The sequence below is a fragment of the Eptatretus burgeri genome, chromosome 17, assembly GCF_056783735.1.
Source record: "Eptatretus burgeri isolate ZD-2024b chromosome 17, Ebu_testis_v1, whole genome shotgun sequence".
Lineage (NCBI taxonomy): Eukaryota > Metazoa > Chordata > Myxini > Myxiniformes > Myxinidae > Eptatretus > Eptatretus burgeri.
Genome location: NC_140977.1, coordinates 29,034,341 through 29,056,112, shown reverse-complemented (window position 1 = coordinate 29,056,112; position 21,772 = coordinate 29,034,341). Strand labels below are relative to the sequence as shown.

At 40.5% G+C, this 21,772-nt stretch overlaps 1 protein-coding gene across 2 annotated transcripts in view; it reads left to right on the top strand.

Moving 5' to 3' along the window:
• LOC147009639 (uncharacterized) overlaps positions 1–21,772 on the top strand; it is a 121,062-nt gene that overhangs the window by 55,139 nt on the left and 44,151 nt on the right. For both annotated transcript variants that reach the window (XM_085863148.1, XM_085863149.1), the window contains exons 13-25: positions 899–1,036; positions 1,189–1,356; positions 2,288–2,382; positions 4,796–4,922; positions 5,111–5,357; positions 13,311–13,345; positions 14,161–14,258; positions 15,739–15,890; positions 16,152–16,290; positions 16,445–16,549; positions 17,081–17,272; positions 17,510–17,749; positions 19,701–19,857. In XM_085863148.1, the coding sequence (XP_085719274.1) occupies positions 899–1,036; positions 1,189–1,356; positions 2,288–2,382; positions 4,796–4,922; positions 5,111–5,357; positions 13,311–13,345; positions 14,161–14,258; positions 15,739–15,890; positions 16,152–16,290; positions 16,445–16,549; positions 17,081–17,272; positions 17,510–17,749; positions 19,701–19,857 (1,893 nt within the window). The remainder of the gene's footprint in view (positions 1–898; positions 1,037–1,188; positions 1,357–2,287; positions 2,383–4,795; positions 4,923–5,110; positions 5,358–13,310; positions 13,346–14,160; positions 14,259–15,738; positions 15,891–16,151; positions 16,291–16,444; positions 16,550–17,080; positions 17,273–17,509; positions 17,750–19,700; positions 19,858–21,772) is intronic.

Here is a 21,772-nt window from a genome sequence, read left to right as displayed (position 1 = left end):
GATCATGGAAAATCGTATCATATAATGCATACTCCACCAAGCTCCTAATTTGAAAACTATAGGACTTGCAAAAGCGATGTATACAACAATTCATTGCGATGATGAACATGCATTTGATCATACGGGGGAGGAAATTGAAGAAAAAAAACGTTATTGTTAAGAAATCCTTGCGGCATGTTCCAAGTTAGGGCATGGTTGAGCAGGCCAAAAAACACAGCCACTTCAGACCCCAGCAAAGTTACCCAGGATACGCCTTAAGATCCCAAAGAGCAAGGTGGCCAAGGATGTGCCTGATAAAGGATATAATTAAATAAGGCTGTCAATTATCTTCAAAAGGTGTTTTTTTTTATTAAACCAAACACCCAATTTTCACTCTTGCACTTTCTTGGAGTTTTCTTAGTTTGCATGCAAAGTTTCAGGCTGCTCGGTTTCATGGTTTTGGAGTTATGAAGGACACACACACACACACACACACACACACACACACACACACACACACACACACACACACACACACACACACACACACACACACACACACACACACACACACCTCTCTCTTGGAATGGTCACCATGAACTCTTGTTCCACACCAGCATTTGATGTAGTAGCCCTGATGAACAAGGGGGGGGGGGGTGCCTGCCACACATGCACCCTGTTTTCGTCCCTCTTGCCAGTAACTAATCTACATTGATATTGACATTTGTTCTGTCAGCTACAACCTAAAGGCCTTATTAGAGAGGTAAAAGAGTGGTCACTTGTGAGAAACCTTTGTTGTATGAACCTGCACTCATTACTAAAACAACATTTTCGAAGAGTACTACAGAATCCTGTTGTAATCAGTAAATGCATTCATATTCCACATTCATTGTTTTTCTCAATCGACCCTATTTTACAGACTCCATGGCCATCTACTGGCATTCTTCTTCCACGGTGCAAGCACACAGCATCAAAGGAGTGAAGTTTCAAGTACAATTCGAGCCCATCATGCAACTATACGTCTCTGTACACGATTGCATGGAAAATGAAGTCAAAGGTTGTCACTCCTTTCATTATTGACCAAATCCCTGATGTTCATCCGTGGTGTAGATGATTTATCACAGCAATGGTAACTGGTATATGACACCTACAATCCCCCCCCCATCCCAATCCTTCAATGCGATAATCATGTATTTTGTTTGTACCTAGGACTGTGCGGAAACAGCAATGGACAAGCGTCGGACGATTTCCTGTCACCACAAGGCATCGTGCAAAGCACAGCAACGGCGTTCATATTCTCGTGGATAGTTGGGAGCACATGTCAGCAGCTACCTGAAATCAATGCGGATAGTCCTTGCATGTACAGCACAGAAAAGAGTAAGACATTGGCACAGACGTTGACGTTGTTGTTGTTGATGCAACATGATCACCCCCGGTCGCCCCCGTTATTAACCCAAAGGAAAAGAGAAAAAAATACACGACACCCTGTGTTGCATCCTCTCTCGTTTTGCTCCCTACGGGCCTCAACTATCCAGGTGTGGATCTTTTTAGATCCTCGTGGAGGATCTTGAAGTCTTACTCACGTTGTTGTTCTTTTGGACTTTTTTGTTTCACAGCCTACAGTTTTCATCAAAACTTCCTGAAACTTGGCATACATATGTAAAAATACTCTGCGCACACAGTAACCATCTCCGATTTTGAAAATTCCTCCGAGAAAAAAAAGTTATGACGTCAAAATATCTCCGCTAATGGAAATCGACTGAAAAATTATCCCCGAAACTAGGCAAGCTTTTTGAATTCCGTTTGCGGGAATCGAACAGGGCATGAGCAGAGATGAATTACCGCACAAATGATACATCACTATGACGTCATATCAATTTTTATGACGTCATTCCTATTTTTTGACATTTTTTGTTTCACAACCCAGTGTTTTCATCGGATCTTCGTGAAACTTGCCATGTATATGCAGAAAGTCCTCGCGCAGGCAGTAACCATCTCCGATTCTGGAAATTATTCCGAGAAAAAAAGTTGACGTCATAATATCGCCGCTAATGGAAATCGCCTAAACCATTATCTCTGAAACTAGGCAAGCTGTTTGAATTTTGTTTGCGGGAATCAAGCCGGCATTAGCACAGATAACTTATCGCAAACTTGATACATCACAATGACGTCATATTCGTTTTTATGACGTCTCATTAAGAGAACGAGGATCTTAGCTCATTTGAGCTTGTTTTTGTTAATTTTTCGATCGTACCAATCTTATTTAGTGATTTAGTTATTTTTGTTTTTTAACCTTTCTCCCTGACAGAGACGACTGCAGAACAACAGTGCGCAATTTTGAAGGACACGAATGGCCCATTCAGCATTTGCCACACACTCATCTCTCCGGATGATTACTTTGCTGTAAGAAACCATAAATATAAATAATTAATGGTGTTGCATGACGGTTTTCCTTTTCATTTTCCCAAGCCATCAATATCAAAAAGTTTTGAAAGTGTTTTTCTTTTACTTTTATTTTAACATACCCGAGTGTTAAACCTGAACGAGTTGGTAGATTTCAACTTTTATTGCTTCAAAAGCTTTCAAGTTTAAAAACAGAGATGTACATTCTTAGTTCAAATATTTTCTTCCTGCTGATGCTAAGCTATGATGCCATAATAGCTGGGACTCTCACTCATCCATCCTCCACTACCATGATGCCATCGTATTTGGGACTCACTATAATCATACCATGATACGGTACCATAATAGCTGGGACCTTGACCATCTTATCATACCACGAGCAAATACCACCCGTCGCTTTGCTGATGAGTATACGAAGAGAGAGACAGAGTGGTGGGAGAGAGACAGAGGGGTGGGAGAGAGACAGAGGGGTGGGAGAGAGACAGAGGGGTGGGAGAGAGACAGAGGGGTGGGAGAGAGACAGAGGGGTGGGAGAGAGACAGAGGGATGGGAGAGAGACAGAGGGGTGGGAGAGAGACAGAGGGGTGGGAGAGAGAGAGACAGAGGGGTGGGAGAGAGAGACAGAGGGGTGGGAGAGAGAGACAGAGGGGTGGGAGAGAGAGAGACAGAGGGGTGGGAGAGAGAGAGAGACAGAGGGGTGGGAGAGAGAGAGACAGAGGGGTGGGAGAGAGAGAGACAGAGGGGTGGGAGAGAGAGAGAGAGAGGGGTGGGAGAGAGCGAGAGAGAGAGGGGTGGGAGAGAGAGAGGGGTGGGAGAGAGAGAGAGGGGTGGGAGAGAGAGAGAGAGAGAGAGAGAGAGAGAGAGAGAGAGAGAGAGAGAGAGAGAGAGAGAGAGAGAGAGAGACAGTGAGAGAGAGTGAGAGAGAGAGAGAGAGAGAGAGATATATATATATATATATATATATATATATATATATATATATATATTGGAGTGAGAAGGGGTGGAGAGGGGGAGAGCGAGGAGGGGTGGGGGAATCGAAGGCAGCATGAGGAGGGGAAGTGAAGGCAGTGTGAGGGGGAAGGGTAGAGAGATGGGGGGATGAGGGGGAAGGGAAGGCCGTGTGAGGGGAAGGAATGGTAGCATACCGCTGAGAGAAAGAGGTGGGAGTGAGAAGGGGGTGGTGAGGGGGGATAAGAGGGGAGTGGGAGGTGGAAGGAATGGGAGAGTGGGAGGGGGAGAGAGAGGAGGATTAGGGTTACAACCGGTTGTTGTACCGTGGCAGAAGTGCTTTCAATTGTTGATTGCGAAAGCCAACTTGTTGCTCTTGCGGACTTTGGTTTCTTTGAATCCACATTCTCATCCATCACTAATAGGTACTCTCTCTCTCTCTCTCTCTCTCTCTCTCTCTCTCTCTCTCTCTCTCTCTCTCTCTCTCTCTCTCTCTCTCTCTCTCTCTCTCTCTCTCTCTCTCTCTCTCTCTCTCTCTCTCTCTCTCTCTCTCTCTCTCTCTCTCTCTCTCTGTCTCTGTCTCTGTCTCTGTCTCTGTCTCTGTCTCTGTCTCTGTCTCTGTCTCTGTCTCTGTCTCTCTCTCTCTCTCTCTCTCTCTCTCTCTCTCTCTCTCTCTCTCTCTCGTTTGTTTTTCAAAAGTTTTAGCATATTGGCCATATTACAGTAATGAGCACGGTCTGTTGAACAAAGTGAGCAAGCAACTTTCGGACTATCTTCATTAACATTCTTGAAATATTTCCAAACTGCACTTCTGGATGGTTTTCACGACATGTCAAAACTTTATTAGTCAATGTGTATTGCCTACCCATCCATCATGCTTTACCGGCCAACTACAAATGCCTTGCTATTCATTTTTAAAAAGGGGACTTGTCCTTGGGGTGTGTTTAGTTTGCAAGTGACTTGATTTTACTGCAATATTGCAAATGGGACGCCCCAGGGGAATGCTCCTTTTCAAATAATACATTACCAGGACATTGTGTAAATGGAACATACTCAACAGGGATGAATAATTTTTCCCCCCCCAAAAAAGTAGGAATTTCCCCTTCTTTCTATGAAGTAGGAATTATTTGGAATCAACATCGATTCTGATTCACTTCTCAATTCCTTTCAATTCCATGGCTGCAATCGAGTACAGTACTTTGGAATCGATCCACCCACCAAGATTAAGCACTTAAGCAAGTATTCCAATGAAATAGTTGATAAGAAATGGCTGGCTTGGTCATACTAAACACCATCTGGAGACTGAATACCAGGGCCATTTGTACTGGGGTCGAGAATTGTTTTTGTTGTTGCTGTTCTGTCCTGAATCCCTTGCTAAATCGGGAATTTAACTGAAAAGTAGACAACTCATAGAATCGTTAAAGGTTGTGCTGAGATTCATCATTGTGTCCGTGTGTCTTCCCAGAACTGCGTCTATGACGCGTGCAACTGCGAAAAGAGCACTGAAAGCACATGTGCAGCCATTGGCTCGTATGCCCGCTCATGTGCCACGCTCGGAATCATCATCTATGAGTGGAGAACATCATACTGCCGTGTGTACCTTTTTGGCTGAGCCTTATATATTTTCAATCAAAATTCATGGAATAAAGTCGAGTTTCATATTATTGTAATTTTGTTCCAACAGATCTTTGGTAGGCCTTTTTCTTTTTAATGTTTCTGGCATGTTTGATGGTTCCTTTTTCATGTGTAATGCTTCTTCTGTACCTTCTTGCTTCTGCAGCACCACCTCAATGCCCAACCAACCAAGTGTTTGTGTACAATGCTGAATCTTGCAATAAGACCTGCCGCTCTTTGGCCGATCCAGCCCTCTGCCGGATGCGAGACACGCCGATGGAAGGTTGCATGTGTTCCGATGGCTACTTTGTGGACCACCAGGGAAAATGCGTTCAGCAGAGCAAGTGTCCCTGTTACAAGGATGGACAAGTCATCCCCTTCTTGGGAACAGCAACAATTAATGGGCAGGAAGCGTACGTAGATCCTTTTAATTCTTGCTTGGTATGCAATGGTACATCTACATATTGTATGAGTATACAAACATGTGGGGTCAGATGAAGAAAAATGAAACTGAAAAAGAAGGAAGTTTTGGCCTGATTAGCATTTCCATCTGATCACAATGCTCATCAATTTTTATTTTTTTTTATGAGCATTTCTTCTATTTTTTAGTGCTAGTTTTTTTTTTCTCATTAGCTTGAGTTCTGTTCTTGTGTGGTCCAAGTATACAATGGTGGTGCTGTTCGAAGCAGACACTTCTGCAGCAATGAAGGGAAGCATGAAAAATAAAGGTATACATCAGAAGAATGTGTTGCATGCTTGGAACAAGATCGGGCGGGTACCCTGTCAGTCTTTAAAATTCCACCCCACTAGCAGGCAGCAACTTGTTTATCTCACACGATGACCATCCTATTGTCATGCCAATGATCGAGTTTTGTTGGGGAGTTTTGCAGGAAACAATTTCAGAAAAGAAAGAAATTTATTAAATTCCATGATGATTTGCACACGCTGAGGGATCCTTTGTATTGTATAGCCCATAGGTAATGAGTTAATGGGGTAATTATTTTGGGTCTTGTACAGAGAGAGAGGGAGCTGAGCTGATAGGGCAGTTGCTATTCGTGACATTGTTGGGGAGGGATGAGGGATGTGGGGATAGGGACGGTGGGGGAGGGGGGATGGTTTCGGATGTGGAATGGACAGGGGGTAGGAAGGGGATGATGTGAAGTGGGGGTTAGGAGGTGCAAGGACGACGAGAGGGGTTTGACATGGAGGAACAAATGGGTGGATTGAGGTGAGAGAAGTTTCTTGCCTGCCGCTGCCTGCTCAAAGTAATGCTTAAGAAAAGTTCATATAAAGGGGCGCCCTACATATATATGTTAAAACCTGTCAGTACGAAAAGTTATTTGTACCTTGAAAACGAAAACATATAAGATAATGTGTAGGTGTTTGATTAATTTGTTTGAAAAGTTGGTGCCCCTTGATATGAACTTTTATAGAGCATCACTTGGTTCCTCCGAGGAACACAAGGGTAGTACATCATGCACACGAGATTTTTTTTGAATGTGCCTTATATTCTATCATCTGACATTTTCCACAAGCCATGCTGAATGTCCCTTCTTTTCTATTGTTTGCCACATGGCACATACCATATAAAGGGACCTTTTCTATGCCCCTGGTATTTTCCCCAATAATTCATGCAAAAGTATGCCGATGTAAATCTCCTCCATGAGCATTGGATCATGGTTTGAAAAAAGAACAGAGATGAGGGAAGTAACAAGTCAGAAAAAAATGAAAAATATATTTGGATGGAATTCCAAAAAAACAACCAAACAAGATAAGAAGGAATGACAAGGAAGGTAGGACACCACAATCCTTTTATGCATCGCCATTGCCATGGTGTTGAGGTAGAAATAACACCACAATCCTTTGACGGATTACCATCATGACTTATTTTGACATTTTTTCTTATTCGTGACTGTGTGTTTGGCAATCGTAACAAATGTATGAAAATGTCTATGTGAGAGTGTGTTGCCCATTTGTAGTGTGGGTATTTGTTGTGTAATTGTGGCTGGGCATTTGTTGTGTAATTGTAATGTGGTGTAATTGTTTAATTTATTTGTTGTGGAATTGAGACCAAAAAAATTTTCCAACAATTTTTGAATCATTATCTTCTTGGAGAATGAATCCTCTTCGGATAAAACAATTTCCACTTGGAACTGCATGGTGCTGCAGTATCTGCTTGTACTTCTCTATTGTCAGCGTCACATTGATTTTAACAAGTTTTCCTGCACCAAAACATGAGATGCAATCCCAGTCAGTCACAGAGCTTCCCCCATGTTTAACAGTAAGCTGCAAACATTGCATGTCGTAACGTTCTGTGGGTCTTCAGTGTATGAACTGTCATTTTAGATAAGAAAAAGCTCATTTGAATCGTCATCATTCATATACAGCACGTGACTGAGGGTTAACATTAGTTCTCACAGGGGTATGGCAGTGATGCTGATGCAATGCCCCCTGTAGGTTAGAGCAGGAATTTGTAATTTATTCAAGGTGCTGGCGATAGCTCGCTTACTCTTAACGAAGGACAGACATCATGGGATATTTAACGTCCACCAACTAATCCTCGCAGACAGGACACAGTTTAAAATCCATCCGAGAGACTCTGGACTGCACACATATTGATGAATAGTCATGCTTGTGAAACACTAGGATGACAGTTTATAGCTGGGCTGAGATTCTCTTGTGAAGGCCCAGTCACACCTTGACGTTTTAGCCAGCAATGGCAATGTATCAAAATGTATGTAAAACGCTGGCTTACGCTGAACTTTTGATGTTTTTTTTTTAAAGATTCGGACGTATTCATAACGAGTTGGTCGTATGCACAACATATTAGTAATGGACACAGAACGTTTAGTTGTCTTATAGATAACTTATACCAACGAATGCTTAGCCTGTTGTCGGCGTTCACAACCTATGCCCAACGATAGTCTAACTTATGCATAGCGCGCTGCACGTATCGCCGATGATCACGTGGCGTAGCCTATTAAAAGGCTGCCGCACAATGATTCAAATCATAACCACCGGAGAAATGGAAGTGTCAACATCACAGTCACACCTTGGCGATCTTGCCAGCGTATGCCGACCTCTGAAAAATGCGTCTAAAACGCTGGCGCACGTCGAATACGGTATGGGTAAGTTTGGTATACGTGAATAGAATGCTAAAGTACGCTATCATACGTCGTAGTAAGTGGAGTACGTCTTGGACTTTTAAACGTGTTAAACATTTTACGACGTACTTGCCGTATGCCTCACACGTTCCGCATGCGATGGGAATAAGTTGTATGCACGATATACGATCGTTGGCACGCATCGATAAAAGTTACTTGTAAGTTACTCATAAGTCGAAACACGTCAATGTAATGGTTAGCGTCAGTTTTCCAGACTCCCTGGTTTTTTTTTTCTTTGGTATGACGGTGATGTTGACACTTCGATTTCTAGTGCGGTTATAATATGGAAGAGGCAAAGCCGAGAAACGAACGTAGAATTCTTCTTACATTCGCTTCATAAATATATCAAATTAAACAGTCTTTTTGCTGTGAAAAAAATAAATATTACCTTAACATCACCTTCACAACAACAACTACACCGCCGAGAACAGGATCTCATCTAAAAAAAAAAAAAAATATCAGAAGTGAACGTAGAATTCTTCTTACATTCACTTCAGACTTTACCTCCAACTTGTTCACAACTGTATACGCAATTTCCGGTTACTTCGGCCTGGATTCGGGATCAGCGATCAAATAACGTAAATCACGATTAAAAATTATTTTTTGATGATGCGGGAGATATCTTTATTAAAATCAGTGGAGGAAATATACAACATGTCTGATATTATTTGGGTCTTTCATGTCTCTGACGATGCCTTTATCTCCTGGCATGCATCATTCCCCATGACAAAAACCGGAAACAAACAAACAAACAAAAAAAACCAGAAACAAAACAAAAACGGAAGCAAAAGGGTCATAGGCAATGACACGGATTCACAATTGCCAGGGTATTGTGTTGTTGTTGTTTCCTATTGTCTCATGTGCAAGCATTAAGTAATATTCACAAGATAGAAATAAAACCCAATCGTGTTTATACACCGCACAGCGTTTAAAAACAACCAGAAGCAAAAGGTCATAGCTAACGACACAGATTCCAAATAGCCAGGGGTATTGTGTTGTGGTTGTGGTTGTTGTTGTTGTTGTTGTTGTTTCCTCTTCTCTCACATGCACGCGTTAAGTATGACGCTCACTGCGTTCGCTATTATATTAATTATATTATATTAACGAACGCAGTGAGCTTCATACTAAACGCATGCACATGAGAGAATAGGCACCAACAACAACAACAACAACAACAACAACACAATACTGACGATTTCGAATCCGTGTGGTTGGCTGTGACCCTTTTGCTTCCGTTTTTTTTTTGTTTCTGGTTTTTGTCATGGGGAATGATGCATGCTGGGAGATAAAGGCATCGTCGGAGACATGAAAGACCCAAATAATATCAGACATGGTGTATATTTCCTCCACTGATTTTAATAAAGATATCTCCCGCATCATCAAAAAATAATTTTTAATCGTGATTTACGTACGGTATTGGTAAGTTTGGTATAATGTTGAGGATTTTTTTTTTTCAGATGAGATCCTGTTCAAGGCGGTGTAGTTGTTGTTTTGAGGTAATATTTATTTTTGCAGATGAGATCCTGTTCTCGGCGGTGTAGTTGTCGTTGTGAAGGTAATGTTGAGGAATTTTTTTTTTCAGGTGAGATCCTGTTCTAGGCGTTGTAGTTGTTGTTGTGAAGGTAATGTTGAGGTATAATGTTGAGGTAATATTTATTTTTTTAGATGAGATCCTGTTCTCGGAGGTGTAGTTGTTGTTGTGAAGGTAATGTTGAGGAAATTTGTTTTTTTTCAGATGAGACCCTGTTCTAGGCGGTGTAGTTGTTTTTGTGAAGGAAATGTTGAGGTAATATTTATTTTTGCAGATGAGATCCTGTTTTAGGCGGTGTAGTTGTCGTTGTGAAGGTCATGTTGAGGAATTTTTTTTTTTCAGATGAGATCCTGTTCAAGGCGGTGTAGTTGTCGTTGTGAAGGTAATGTTGAGGTATAATGTTGAGGTAATATTAATTTTTTTAGATGAGATCCTGTTCTAGGCGGTGTAGTTGTCGTTGTGAAGGTAATGTTGAGGAATTTTTTTTTTCAGGTGAGATCCTGTTCTAGGCGTTGTAGTTGTTGTTGTGAAGGTAATGTTGAGGAAATTTGTTTTTTTTCAGATGAGACCCTGTTCTCGGCGGTGTAGTTGTTTTTGTGAAGGAAATGTTGAGGTAATATTTATTTTTGCAGATGAGATCCTGTTTTAGGCGGTGTAGTTGTCGTTGTGAAGGTCATGTTGAGGAATTCTTTTTTTACAGATGAGATCCTGTTCAAGGCGGTGTAGTTGTCGTTGTGAAGGTAATGTTGAGGTATAATGTTGAGGTAATATTAATTTTTTTAGATGAGATCCTGTTCTAGGCGGTGAAGTTGTCGTTGTGAAGGTAATGTTGAGGAAATTTTTTTTTTCAGATGAGACCCTGTTCTAGGCGGTGTAGTTGTTTTGTGAAGGAAATGTTGAGGTAATATTTATTTTTGCAGATGAGATCCTGTTTTAGGCGGTGTAGTTGTCGTTGTGAAGGTCATGTTGAGGAATTTTTTTTTTCAGATGAGATCCTGTTCAAGGCGGTGTAGTTGTCGTTGTTAAGGTAATGTTGAGGTATAATGTTGAGGTAATATTAATTTTTTTAGTTGAGATCCTGTTCTAGGTGGTGAAGTTGTCGTTGTGAAGGTAATGTTGAGGTATAATGTTGAGGTAATATTAATTTTTTTAGATGAGATCCTGTTCAAGGCGGTGTAGTTGTCGTTGTTAAGGTAATGTTGAGGTATAATGTTGAGGTAATATTAATTTTTTTAGTTGAGATCCTGTTCTAGGTGGTGAAGTTGTCGTTGTGAAGGTAATGTTGAGGTATAATGTTGAGGTAATATTAATTTTTTTAGATGAGATCCTGTTCTAGGCTGTGTCGTTGTTGTGAAGGTAATGTTGAGGAAATTTGTTTTTTTTTTCAGATGAGATCCTGTTCTCGGCGATGTAGTTGTTGTTGTGAAGGAAATGTTGAGGTAATATTTATTTTCGCAGATGAGATCCTGTTCAAGGTGGTGTAGTTGTTGTTGTGAAGGTAATGTTGAGGTAATATTTATTTTTGCAGATGAGATCCTGTTCTAGGCGGTGTAGTTGTCGTTGTGAAGGTAATGTTGAGGAATTTTTTTTTCAGGTGAGATCCTGTTCTAGGCGTTGTAGTTGTTGTTGTGAAGGTAATGTTGAGGTATAATGTTGAGGTAATATTTATTTTTTTAGATGACATCCTGTTCTCGGCGGTGTAGTTGTTGTTGTGAAGGTAATGTTGAGGAAATTTGTTTTTTTTTCAGATGAGACCCTGTTCTGGGCGGTGTAGTTGTTGTGAAGGAAATGTTGAGGTAATATTTATTTTTGCAGATGAGATCCTGTTTTAGGCGGTGTAGTTGTCGTTGTTAAGGTAATGTTGAGGAATTTTTTTTTTTTCAGATGAGATCCTGTTCAAGGCGGTGTAGTTGTTGTGAAGGTAATTTTGAGGTAATATTTATTTTTGCAGATTACATCCTGTTCAAAGGCGTGTAGTTGTTGTTTTGAAGGTAATTTTGAGGTAATATTTATTTTTACAGATGAGATCCTGTTATAGGCATTGTAGTTGTTGTTGTGAAGGTAATGTTGAGGTATAATGTTGAGGTAATATTAATTTTTTTAGATGAGATCCTATTCTCGGAGGTGTAGTTGTCGTTGTGAAGGTAATGTTGAGGAAATTTGTTTTTTTTCAGATGAGACCCTGTTCTAGGCGGTGTAGTTGTTTTTGTGAAGGAAATGTTGAGGTAATATTTATTTTTGCAGATGAGATCCTGTTCAAGGCGGTGTAGTTGTCGTTGTTAAGGTAATGTTGAGGTAATATTAATTTTTTTTTAGATGAGATCCTGTTCTAGGCGGTGATGTTGTCATTGTGAAGGTAATGTTGAGGTAATATTAATTTTTTTAGATGAGATCCTGTTCTAGGCGGTGTCGTTGTTGTTGTGAAGGTAATGTTGAGGAAATTAGTTTTTTTTCAGATGAGACCCTGTTCTCGTCGATGTAGTTGTTGTTGTGAAGGAAATGTTGAGGTAATATTTATTTTTGCAGATGAGATCCTGTTCAAGGCGGTGTAGTTGTTGTTGTGAAGGTAATTTTGAGGTAATATTTATTTTTGCAGATGAGATCCTGTTCTAGGTGGTGTAGTTGTCGTGAAGGTATTGAGGAATTTTTTTTTTTCAGATGAGATTCTGTTCTAGGCGGTGTAGTTGTTGTTGTGAAGGTAATGTTGAGGTAATATTTATCTTTTTCATAGCAAAAAGACTTTAATTTGATATATGTAAGAAGAATTCTATGTTCGCTTCTAGGCTTTGCCTATTCCATATTAGCCTGCCGCTCAACGAATTAAATCATAACCGTACGAGAAATCGAAGTGTCAACATGACAGTCATACCGAAGGAAAAAAAAAAAAACCAGGGAGTCTGGAACACTGACGCTAACTATTACATTGACGTGTTTCGACTTATGAGTACCTTACAAGTAACGTGTGTCAATGATCTCGTAACCTGCCTACAACACGTTACTCATAGGTGAGACATAAGTTTCGGATACGCTAAACATTACCTCGACGTGTTTCGACTTATGATTAACTTACAATTAACGTGTGTCAATGATCGCATAACGTGCCTACAACTTATGGCCAGCATAGCGGAACTTGTGAGTCATACGCTGGCATAAGTCGTAAAATTTTGAGGACAACCGCAAAGTACAACGATGAAAGCCAGCGTACTACGACGTATGGCAGTGTTTTTCTGCATTCTCTCAATGTTTCCAAAACTTACCCATTACGTATTCGACGTGTGCCAGCGTTTTAGACAAATTTTTCAAAAATCGGCATAAGCTCGCTAAAACGTCAAGGTGTGACTGGGCCTTGAGTAAGGAAAGGGAGGAAGCTGTGGGTGGAAGTTCACTGCAAGCATTTTGCCATTTTGCATGCGTGGATATGAAAATACCTCCATCAAGATAATCAAAGGTAAGGCTAATATTTATCACACCAACTGTATGTGTTGAAAATAATACCACGAGAAGAGTTTCTAATTTGTCTGTTTTACAAATGCCTTACCTATGATATGTATGTTACAAATAAACCACATCATAAAACATAGTGGAAAACAAATGAACAAGTGTTTTTGACAAATTTGTTCAGACGTTTCAGAAACTGATCCAAAACCTGGTCTTTTCTTTTGCCTGAACAGAGTTTGTTCTGGTGGAGAATTCACTGATGATACAGGTAATTGACTTTCCAAGGGAGGTCAAACTAACTTCCTTTGCACTTTATTCTTTTGTGAGATGAACTTCTCAAATACGTAGCTGTTGTTGTGTTTATTTTGTCAACTGCTTTGACAAAGGTTTGTGTTCAACAGACACATAGGCTTCTGTTAGTTTTTATACCGCAAAAGTTTAATTGGATGCATGTTCAGAAATACATTGATTGCCCTTCACATATTGGAGAGGTTTCACATGACCAATTAGAACAGGCACTCAATAGAGTGCATAATTCTGCCAGGCTGAACATTTTACGTTTTGTATCCCACTGATAGGCCGATCTGCATCTGGATCTCAACCAAAATCTAAACGGCTTGTTCTTGTCATCCACCCTACTGATCCCTTAGTTTTGTCATAATTCATCCACAACTTTTTTAAATATCATGCTATATATCGTTTTTAGCTCCATCTCTCCATGGTGAAGAATCACTTAAAAATTATCGGATCTGAATCAGAATCCGGATCTTCACCAAAATCCAATCAATTATTTATTGTCTTATACCCAACCTGTCCACCAAGTTTGGTCCAAATCCGTCTGTAACACTTTGAGATATCCTGCTCATGGACAGACAGATAAACAGATAGGAGTGAAAACATCACCTCTGTCCACCTTTGGTGGTGGAGGTAAAGATATGCAGCACATTGCCCTGTACGACCATTAAATTGGTAATCAGCATGCATCTGTCACAATCGGTCTTGGAGTGAACCAGTTGGATTCCCTAATGCGTATGGTGTTCTATATCTGGGTTCTTAAAGTTGACGGTTTCATTTTCCCTTCAGATGTGTGCGAGGGTGATTTGGTTCGTGTCAACTGCTCAACTCCTGGACATCTTGGCAAAGCTTGTGCTAAGACCTGCAGAAACCTTAACCTTCCCTGTGTAAGTTATGGGGCTTACACTTTACAATGCTGTTCCTACACTAGGACTCAATTTTGGGTTTTGATCTCTCTCAGCTTGCCCAACCCCAATCTAAATTGTCTTTATCTTTAATCGGTTCCTGTCTTTTTCAATTTGCTTTAACTTATTATGCTACCATGAGATCATTCAGTGGTTGAATTCCACTAATTTGCTACTTCTTCTTTCGTATGCAACAAACAGCTATGAATCACATCATTGACTGAAAGGGGGTGCGGCTGTGCTGCTGAAGCAATGCCTGCTGTAGATTAGAGCAGGAATTTAGAATTTGGCCAGGGTGCCAGTGATAGTTCACGCACCTTTCACGAAGGACACCGTGGGATCTTTAATATACAGCAGCTAATGCCAGCAGACAGGACACCCAATTTAACGTCCATCCGACAGATGGCACACAAATTGATGCCTCACCCTGCCTACGAGACACCAGGATGACAGTTTGTAGCCCGGCCAATGTTTGAACCCAGGCTAGACGGCTCAGAGGTGAGTGTGCATACCTCCCTGCCAGCTTGCCAGCCCACTCATTTGCTTAATCTTCCTTTCTTCATCTTCTACAACCATTAAATGTGTCCATACACTGTCTAACCTATCCCAAATCTGTTATATAAAACACGTTTTCTGTCACATCGGACAAAGTTGGCCAGTATATGCCATGTCATAACATGCCATGTCCCATATGTTGTTTGTAATGGAACAATCAGACATGTTCCACTTCAACACGGCATGTAAATGCCCTTGACCAATGGGTGGAAGCCATGGTCCAAACAGTGAAAGTACACGGTGTGTAGCTCAACTACATAAGAGTTTAGGCCAGTGGTCCCCAACCTTTTGATCCCACGGGCCGCATTCACTACTCCCAAGGATGTTGGGAGCCAGAAAAAAAATCGAAGAAAAAATTGAGAAATCGATACGTTTGGGGTTTATTGGAGTATTTTTTAATTAATAAATTTTATATGTATTCGATTGATCGATTGGTCACGCACTGTAATTCTGAGCAAATTTCCGTTCGGGGTGTAATTAATTTTAAATACTGCCGCAAGATAAAATCAAATTGATTTGATTCCTTCGTCAGTGCCCGGCAGCAGCATTGTGTAAAGCTTTTCAGGTCACGGCGACGGCCGGCAGTGGCCGGCAGTGGCATTGTGTAAACCCCTTTAAAATTGCTACATGGAAATGTGTTTTGATTGGAAAGTCCTTGCGAGCCGCAGGTTGGGGACCAATGGTTTAGGCCATGGAGTAGTCTTTGTAAAGTCTACTAAAATATGGAGACTGTCTTGTAGAGATCAAAAGCTGTACACAACCCATGAGACTCGCTCTATAGTATATACTCTATACTGGACTGAAAGCAGAGTAAGCGATAAGATGATTAAAAAGTTTTTCTCTCTTTATATCACGGACAATTAATAATAATTATGTGCTAAACTATTTTTATTATCATGTCTGACAGATTGCCACAAGCTGTATCGCTGGCTGTACCTGTCCAATTGGCCTCGTGATGGACAATGCAGGAAACTGCTTGAATCAAGAGGATTGCCCATGTGAACACAATGGACAGCAATACTATAAGAATGACAAGGTCTTAGTCTTGTGTAACGAATGGTGAGTTACATGGAAGTATACCTTTGACGTAGATCCATGAGTTGAGCTGGAATAAGTAATTGTAATGTGAAACGTTTGTTGTACATTGAACCTTTAATTTGAAGACCTCAATGTAGTCCCCTTGGTTGATATATGGAGCTTTAGTTCTCAATGTAATTTGAAGTTTGACCTTCTAGATGGAATTAAGAATCATAAGCTCTGCCAAGTTCGGGCAAGAGATTTTGGGTTTGTGTTAACCAAGGCCCACTCCTTCACCCTCAGCACATGCAAAGGAGGTTCATGGACATGCACGGATCATTCATGCTCCCAATCTTGCAAAATGTATGGTGATGGCCATTACATCACATTTGATGGACACAGTTATCTGTACGATGGAAAGTGTGACTACTCAGTGGCTCAGGTGTGTTTCGCAGAGATCATATGGTGTCAAAACTTTTTTGGCATGAGGTCGTTATTCCAGGTCACATCCTCGAATAAATATAATTTCTGGGAATCATTTGGCCATTGCAGAAGAGTATATTGGTGCTGATCCTAACATGCATGGTTTCCATCAGGACTATTGCGGCAGTGACAGTGGCACCTTCCAGATCATCACTGACAATCAGGAGTGTGGCACAACAGGTACAACTTGCTCAAGATCTGTGAAGATCTTCCTGAAGGTAGGATTGCTGAGCTGCAGTTAAAAGCCTGTTATGACAACTTGACAATCACAGTCCCACATGCCTGATATTGCAGAGACGCATTGATATTGACTGGAGGCCAGTAAATAAAGTCGCTACATAAAAATCACATAGTTCCTCGCTTAGCTTCTTCCTTCAGCTAGCTGACAAGAGTCATAATACATCATTACTTCGATATCTTCACTTTTGGAAACACCTGGCAATACTCCATTCAGCCATGTGGCCCACTCACACAAGCATTTAAAGGCCATTTTTCCCGCTAAAGCAGGGGTTAGCCTTGCGGGCCCCGTGACAATCTTCTCCACTTTACCCTGTTTTCCTTGCTGTACCAATGTGCAATACATGTCGTAGCTTTATAACATCTGCTTCTCTTTTCTGGGCTATAGATGTAGCCTGATATATTTTGTAAATAATTGTCTAATATTTTTCATGCCACATATTCTTTCGCAATGGTCAGAAAGTTTTTACCCCTCATTTAATATATATATATATATATATCTCCTTCTCCAGAAATATAACATGGAGGTACATCTTGAGGAAGACAACTACAAGATCGTTTCTCTCAATGGCTCCACCATCATGCCCAGTCATCTGCAAGTCGTTTCAGTTGGCATTTATCGAATCTTTCAGACCGACATTGGCATCACTGTCATGTGGGATGGACATACGAGCATCATGGTGCAAGTTGGCACAGAATGGCTGGTGAGTGTGAACAGTGATCGTGCTCCAGGATGATTTTGTCATAGATGGTGGTTAAATTTCTGATAGCATTTGGGGATATTCCCTTCAGTGTTCTATCAGATCTGATAAATCAGGTTTTTTTGTAAGGTTATCACATTACAAAAACTGACTTATCTCCTGGATTAATAAACCCAAAAAGAATCCAAACATCCAGAAGGAAGTTTTCTGAACCTATCGTGCCCGTGTTTCTCCAAACAGGGCAAGTTGTGCGGCCTATGCGGTAACTATAACAGAGATGTCAGCGACGACTTGAAGACACCGGGCAATATGCAAGTTACAAGCAACTTGGAATTTGGCAACAGTTGGAAGATGTCAGATAGCTGTCCTGATACCACCGAGGAAAGGGACCCGTGCAGAAGCAATGCATACCGGCAGGTCTGGGCTGAGAGGAAGTGCAGCATCCTGAATGGTCCCACCTTTCAAGATTGCCGCAGTCAGGTTTGTGGTTTATTCATTCATATCAGACACTTCCAGGAGGAAAAGCTCCTGATGATATATTCTAGAGTATTCTGATATATTCTGGATGATATATTCACGAATTTCCCAAATAACTTTAAACCACTGAATCAACTTGGATCAACTATAGGAACTTTCAAAGACTTACAACACTTCAAATATCTTAAATGGTCATTGTACAGGTCTTTTCAGTGTCTTGATATCTTAAACAATGATTGAAAAGGTCATTCAGCTAAAGCCTTGAGATAATCCTGTTATAGAGTTTTTATAAAAACCTCATTCATATTTTTTGAGGCATTTTAATCCGAGACTTCCAACCAAAAACGTGTGGTTATTACGGATTCATATTTTCCTCATGAAGATACCACTTGGAAGGCACAGATAGCTCAAAATCTCAAGATATATGTGAACAGCATATCTCAAAAAGTTGTGGATGTATTCGGACGAAACTTGGTGGATGAGTTGGCTTGGTGACGAGAAAAAAACAATTAAATTTTAGTTCAGATCCAGCCTATCAGTGGGAAACAAAAAGTAAACTAATCAGCCTGGCGGAGATATGCGCTCTACCGACTGCTCTTCTTGTTATCATTCTATTAATTTGTGTCCTAATTTGTTCTTCCTATTTCTGCCTTTACTTATATATGTTGGATGCTTTCCGTCTTTGCTTATAATGGCCTTTTTGCTTTGATACCCTTGCTCTCATGCTGTTCCTCAGCTGTTAAGGTGTGGACAAGTGCATTTGTTTCTGCTTTTGTTAAATCAACCATTCTGTCTGGCTGATAAGAATGTTGAATCTGAAAAATACAATAACTACGGAGTTCATTGAACACCTTAACCCACGCAGTCTTGAGAAAAAGGACACGAGACTTTGTTGGAAACAGTTTATTGAAAGAAGAATAAGAATGTCGAAGTTTTCCTGGCGTGACCGCACGAGTGGCAAATTTGATTGGTCGAGACGGTGGGCAATTTTGCCAAAGTGCTGCTAAACTGAAGGTTTTTGGAAATGAAAACAAGGTGATTTGTGTTCTACTGTGTTGAAATATATGATTGAATTGAAATGAAATATAGTTTTAAAAGCTGCAGAAAAAACAAACAAACATTGAATCGGAAGTTTACCGCTGTTGATGCACCGTTTTTTTTTAATCACCTTGTTTCATACGCTAAGTTAGTTATCCGTGCCTTTTCATGACATTCCTAAAAACAGTAGGTTTCCTGTGTGGAATATTTTTCAATTTTGTTTGACTGATAGACAGACAGACAGACAGACAGACAGACAGACAGACGGACTGAAGCAATTGCTTTAGCGCAAGTGCGCAAGCGTGCTCAGGGCGAGATTCCATACAATTTGCCAAATTCAGAGCCAAAGTACTGCTAAACTGCAGGTTCGTGTTCTGATTCAGGTTCCGATCCATGTCCCACAGTATTCAAAATGTAATATTCAATTGAAATGAAATAGTTCCTCGATCATGGACTGACATACAGAGTGAACCATTTGCTTAACTCCGCTTTGCACGATGCATGTGGAGTAATTAGTGAATGAAGCATTTCGTAAAAATAATTTCAACTACAAATGCACTTTGTTTGATTTTTTCATTGGTATGTCACTTTAAATGATGAGATTTCAGAAGTAGAGTTGTTTTTTAAAAAAAACAAAATATGGTGTGAGTTTAATTATGTATTAAAGGTGATTGAGTGGTGTCTGCTAATGTGGTGAAGGAATAATTTGAAATGGAGAAAATTTAGAATAATCAATGCCAAAAGAGAAAGTCATCGTAAAGCTGACGAGACCACATAATGGAGGGCAGACAGATGGCGCCAAAGGAGAGAGGGACATCAAGTCAATCCCTTCACGTATTACAACATACGTGGTGATTAGTTTTATAATTTCATTCCTCCATCCCTTTTTCTGACCTCTCCCTGGTCCGCCAACTAGGTGTACCATGTTCCTTACTACGAGGCGTGTGTACGAGACTCGTGCGCATGTGACTCAGGTGGTGACTGTGAATGCCTCTGCACGGCCATCGCTGCTTATGCCAGTGCCTGTAATGAAGCTGGCATCTGTGTGAACTGGAGAACACCCAGATTTTGCCGTAAGATCAAATGCTAGACTCACCAAAGTGTCAAAAGCAACACTTTCACATTTTTATCTCAGCACTTATTTCTTTCCACTGTGACATTATTGCCAACTTATGAAATATGTCAATAATTTGTTGAACCATGTGAGCAGTTTGGTGGATGAATGGATAAAGATGAACGATTGCCATCATTGGTGTGGGGTTTAATTCCCATGTGTGCTCAGTATGTATTTACACTCCCTGCAATGGAAGGGAAATCTTCCTTGGAGTAATTCGAGCCTTGAAACTCTCGGCATTCACAAAAACAAGTTGTTACTCCAAGGAAATCTTCCTTGAAATATGCCAAAAGTGAAAGTTAGGTGATATAAAAATATATACACACATACACATTTACTAGCATCGATCTACTTGCTACATCGCCTTCCCAAACATCACTACAGTGGGACAAACACTGCCACGTTATTAAAAACACCTCACCACCACATAACCGCCATGTTATTAAAAACCCCTCACCTCCACATAAAATCAAAACAACTCCCACTGTGCAATTCAAAACACCTCGCCACACATTGTGAGAGAAACAGGTTTGTTTTAATTGAGGATAAGTGCGTGAGTTGGCATGTTGTGGTGATCAATTACATTTTAATTTTAAAACTTTTTTTAAATTTCAAACAAAATACCCGAAAGACATACACACAGGAGAGGTAGGTGCATTCCAGAAGTTTGGTACGATTTCACAAACATTTGAAAGTTTGAGGGTGTAGTTCAGTGACAACGCAGAATGGGACAGACACTGCACACACAAATATATATATATATATATATATATATATATATATATATATATATATATATATATATATATATATATATATATATATTTCTGTTTATAACAAAAACATGTGGAGTGTGATGTGATGAGCACTCCCCCAATCTCCAATGGGCATACAGTAGTCCTACACCAAAGCATCACCTCCAACTCAGAGGCCTCGGACGGGCGACTGTCAAATATACAAAGATTGCATGGTCAATATCAGTTAAACATCAAAGGGAGCCGCCTATCTGGATTTTGGGCTAACCGATAAATATTTAAACAATGAGGACCACATTCATCATTTAAACATCAGATGCACCTCCTGCCTGCAATGGTGAGCATTGCCGCAGATTATGTGTCATACGACAAAACCACGTAATGTGCAAAGAACAACCATCCATCTGCCACCCAGATGATTGTTCCCACTAATGCAAACCATTCAACCAGAAGGCATGTGATGTGATCGGCAGGTAAATCAAAAACAAGTGGAGTGTGACAAGCACTGCCCCGATCTCCATTGGACATAGTCATACACCAAAGCGTCACCTCCAATCCGGAGGCCTCAGCCTGGCAAGTCTGTCAACAGACAACGATTACATGGTCAACATCAGTTAGACATCAAATGGAGCCGCCTATCTGGATTTCAGGCTTGTTTGCCCTCATGAGGATGGCATACCGATAAATATCTAACCAATGATGACCACATTCATCGTTTAAACATCAGACACACCTCCTGACTGTTTGGGGGCTCTGTTTGATGTGTGTGTGTATATATATATATATATATATATATATATATATATATATATATATATATATATATATATATATATACACACTTGTGGGGTGTGCTTAAACATTGTGTAAGCATTTCCCCCATTGTCTCAGGTTGCTCACCTGCATTGGATTTTTCATTTATTTATTTTCGTTTTTTTTCTTCTTTCATTTATTTATATTTTCGTTTAATTTGCGGATGCTTTCCAACATCTATCCATCCATTGGGACCATACTCTGTGCAGAGCGTTGGTGCTGCTTAAGCAGTCTCCTTGACGTTTGGGCACATTCCTGGACAGGTCGCCACTCCGACACAGAATACCAGCAAGCTGGCACTCATTT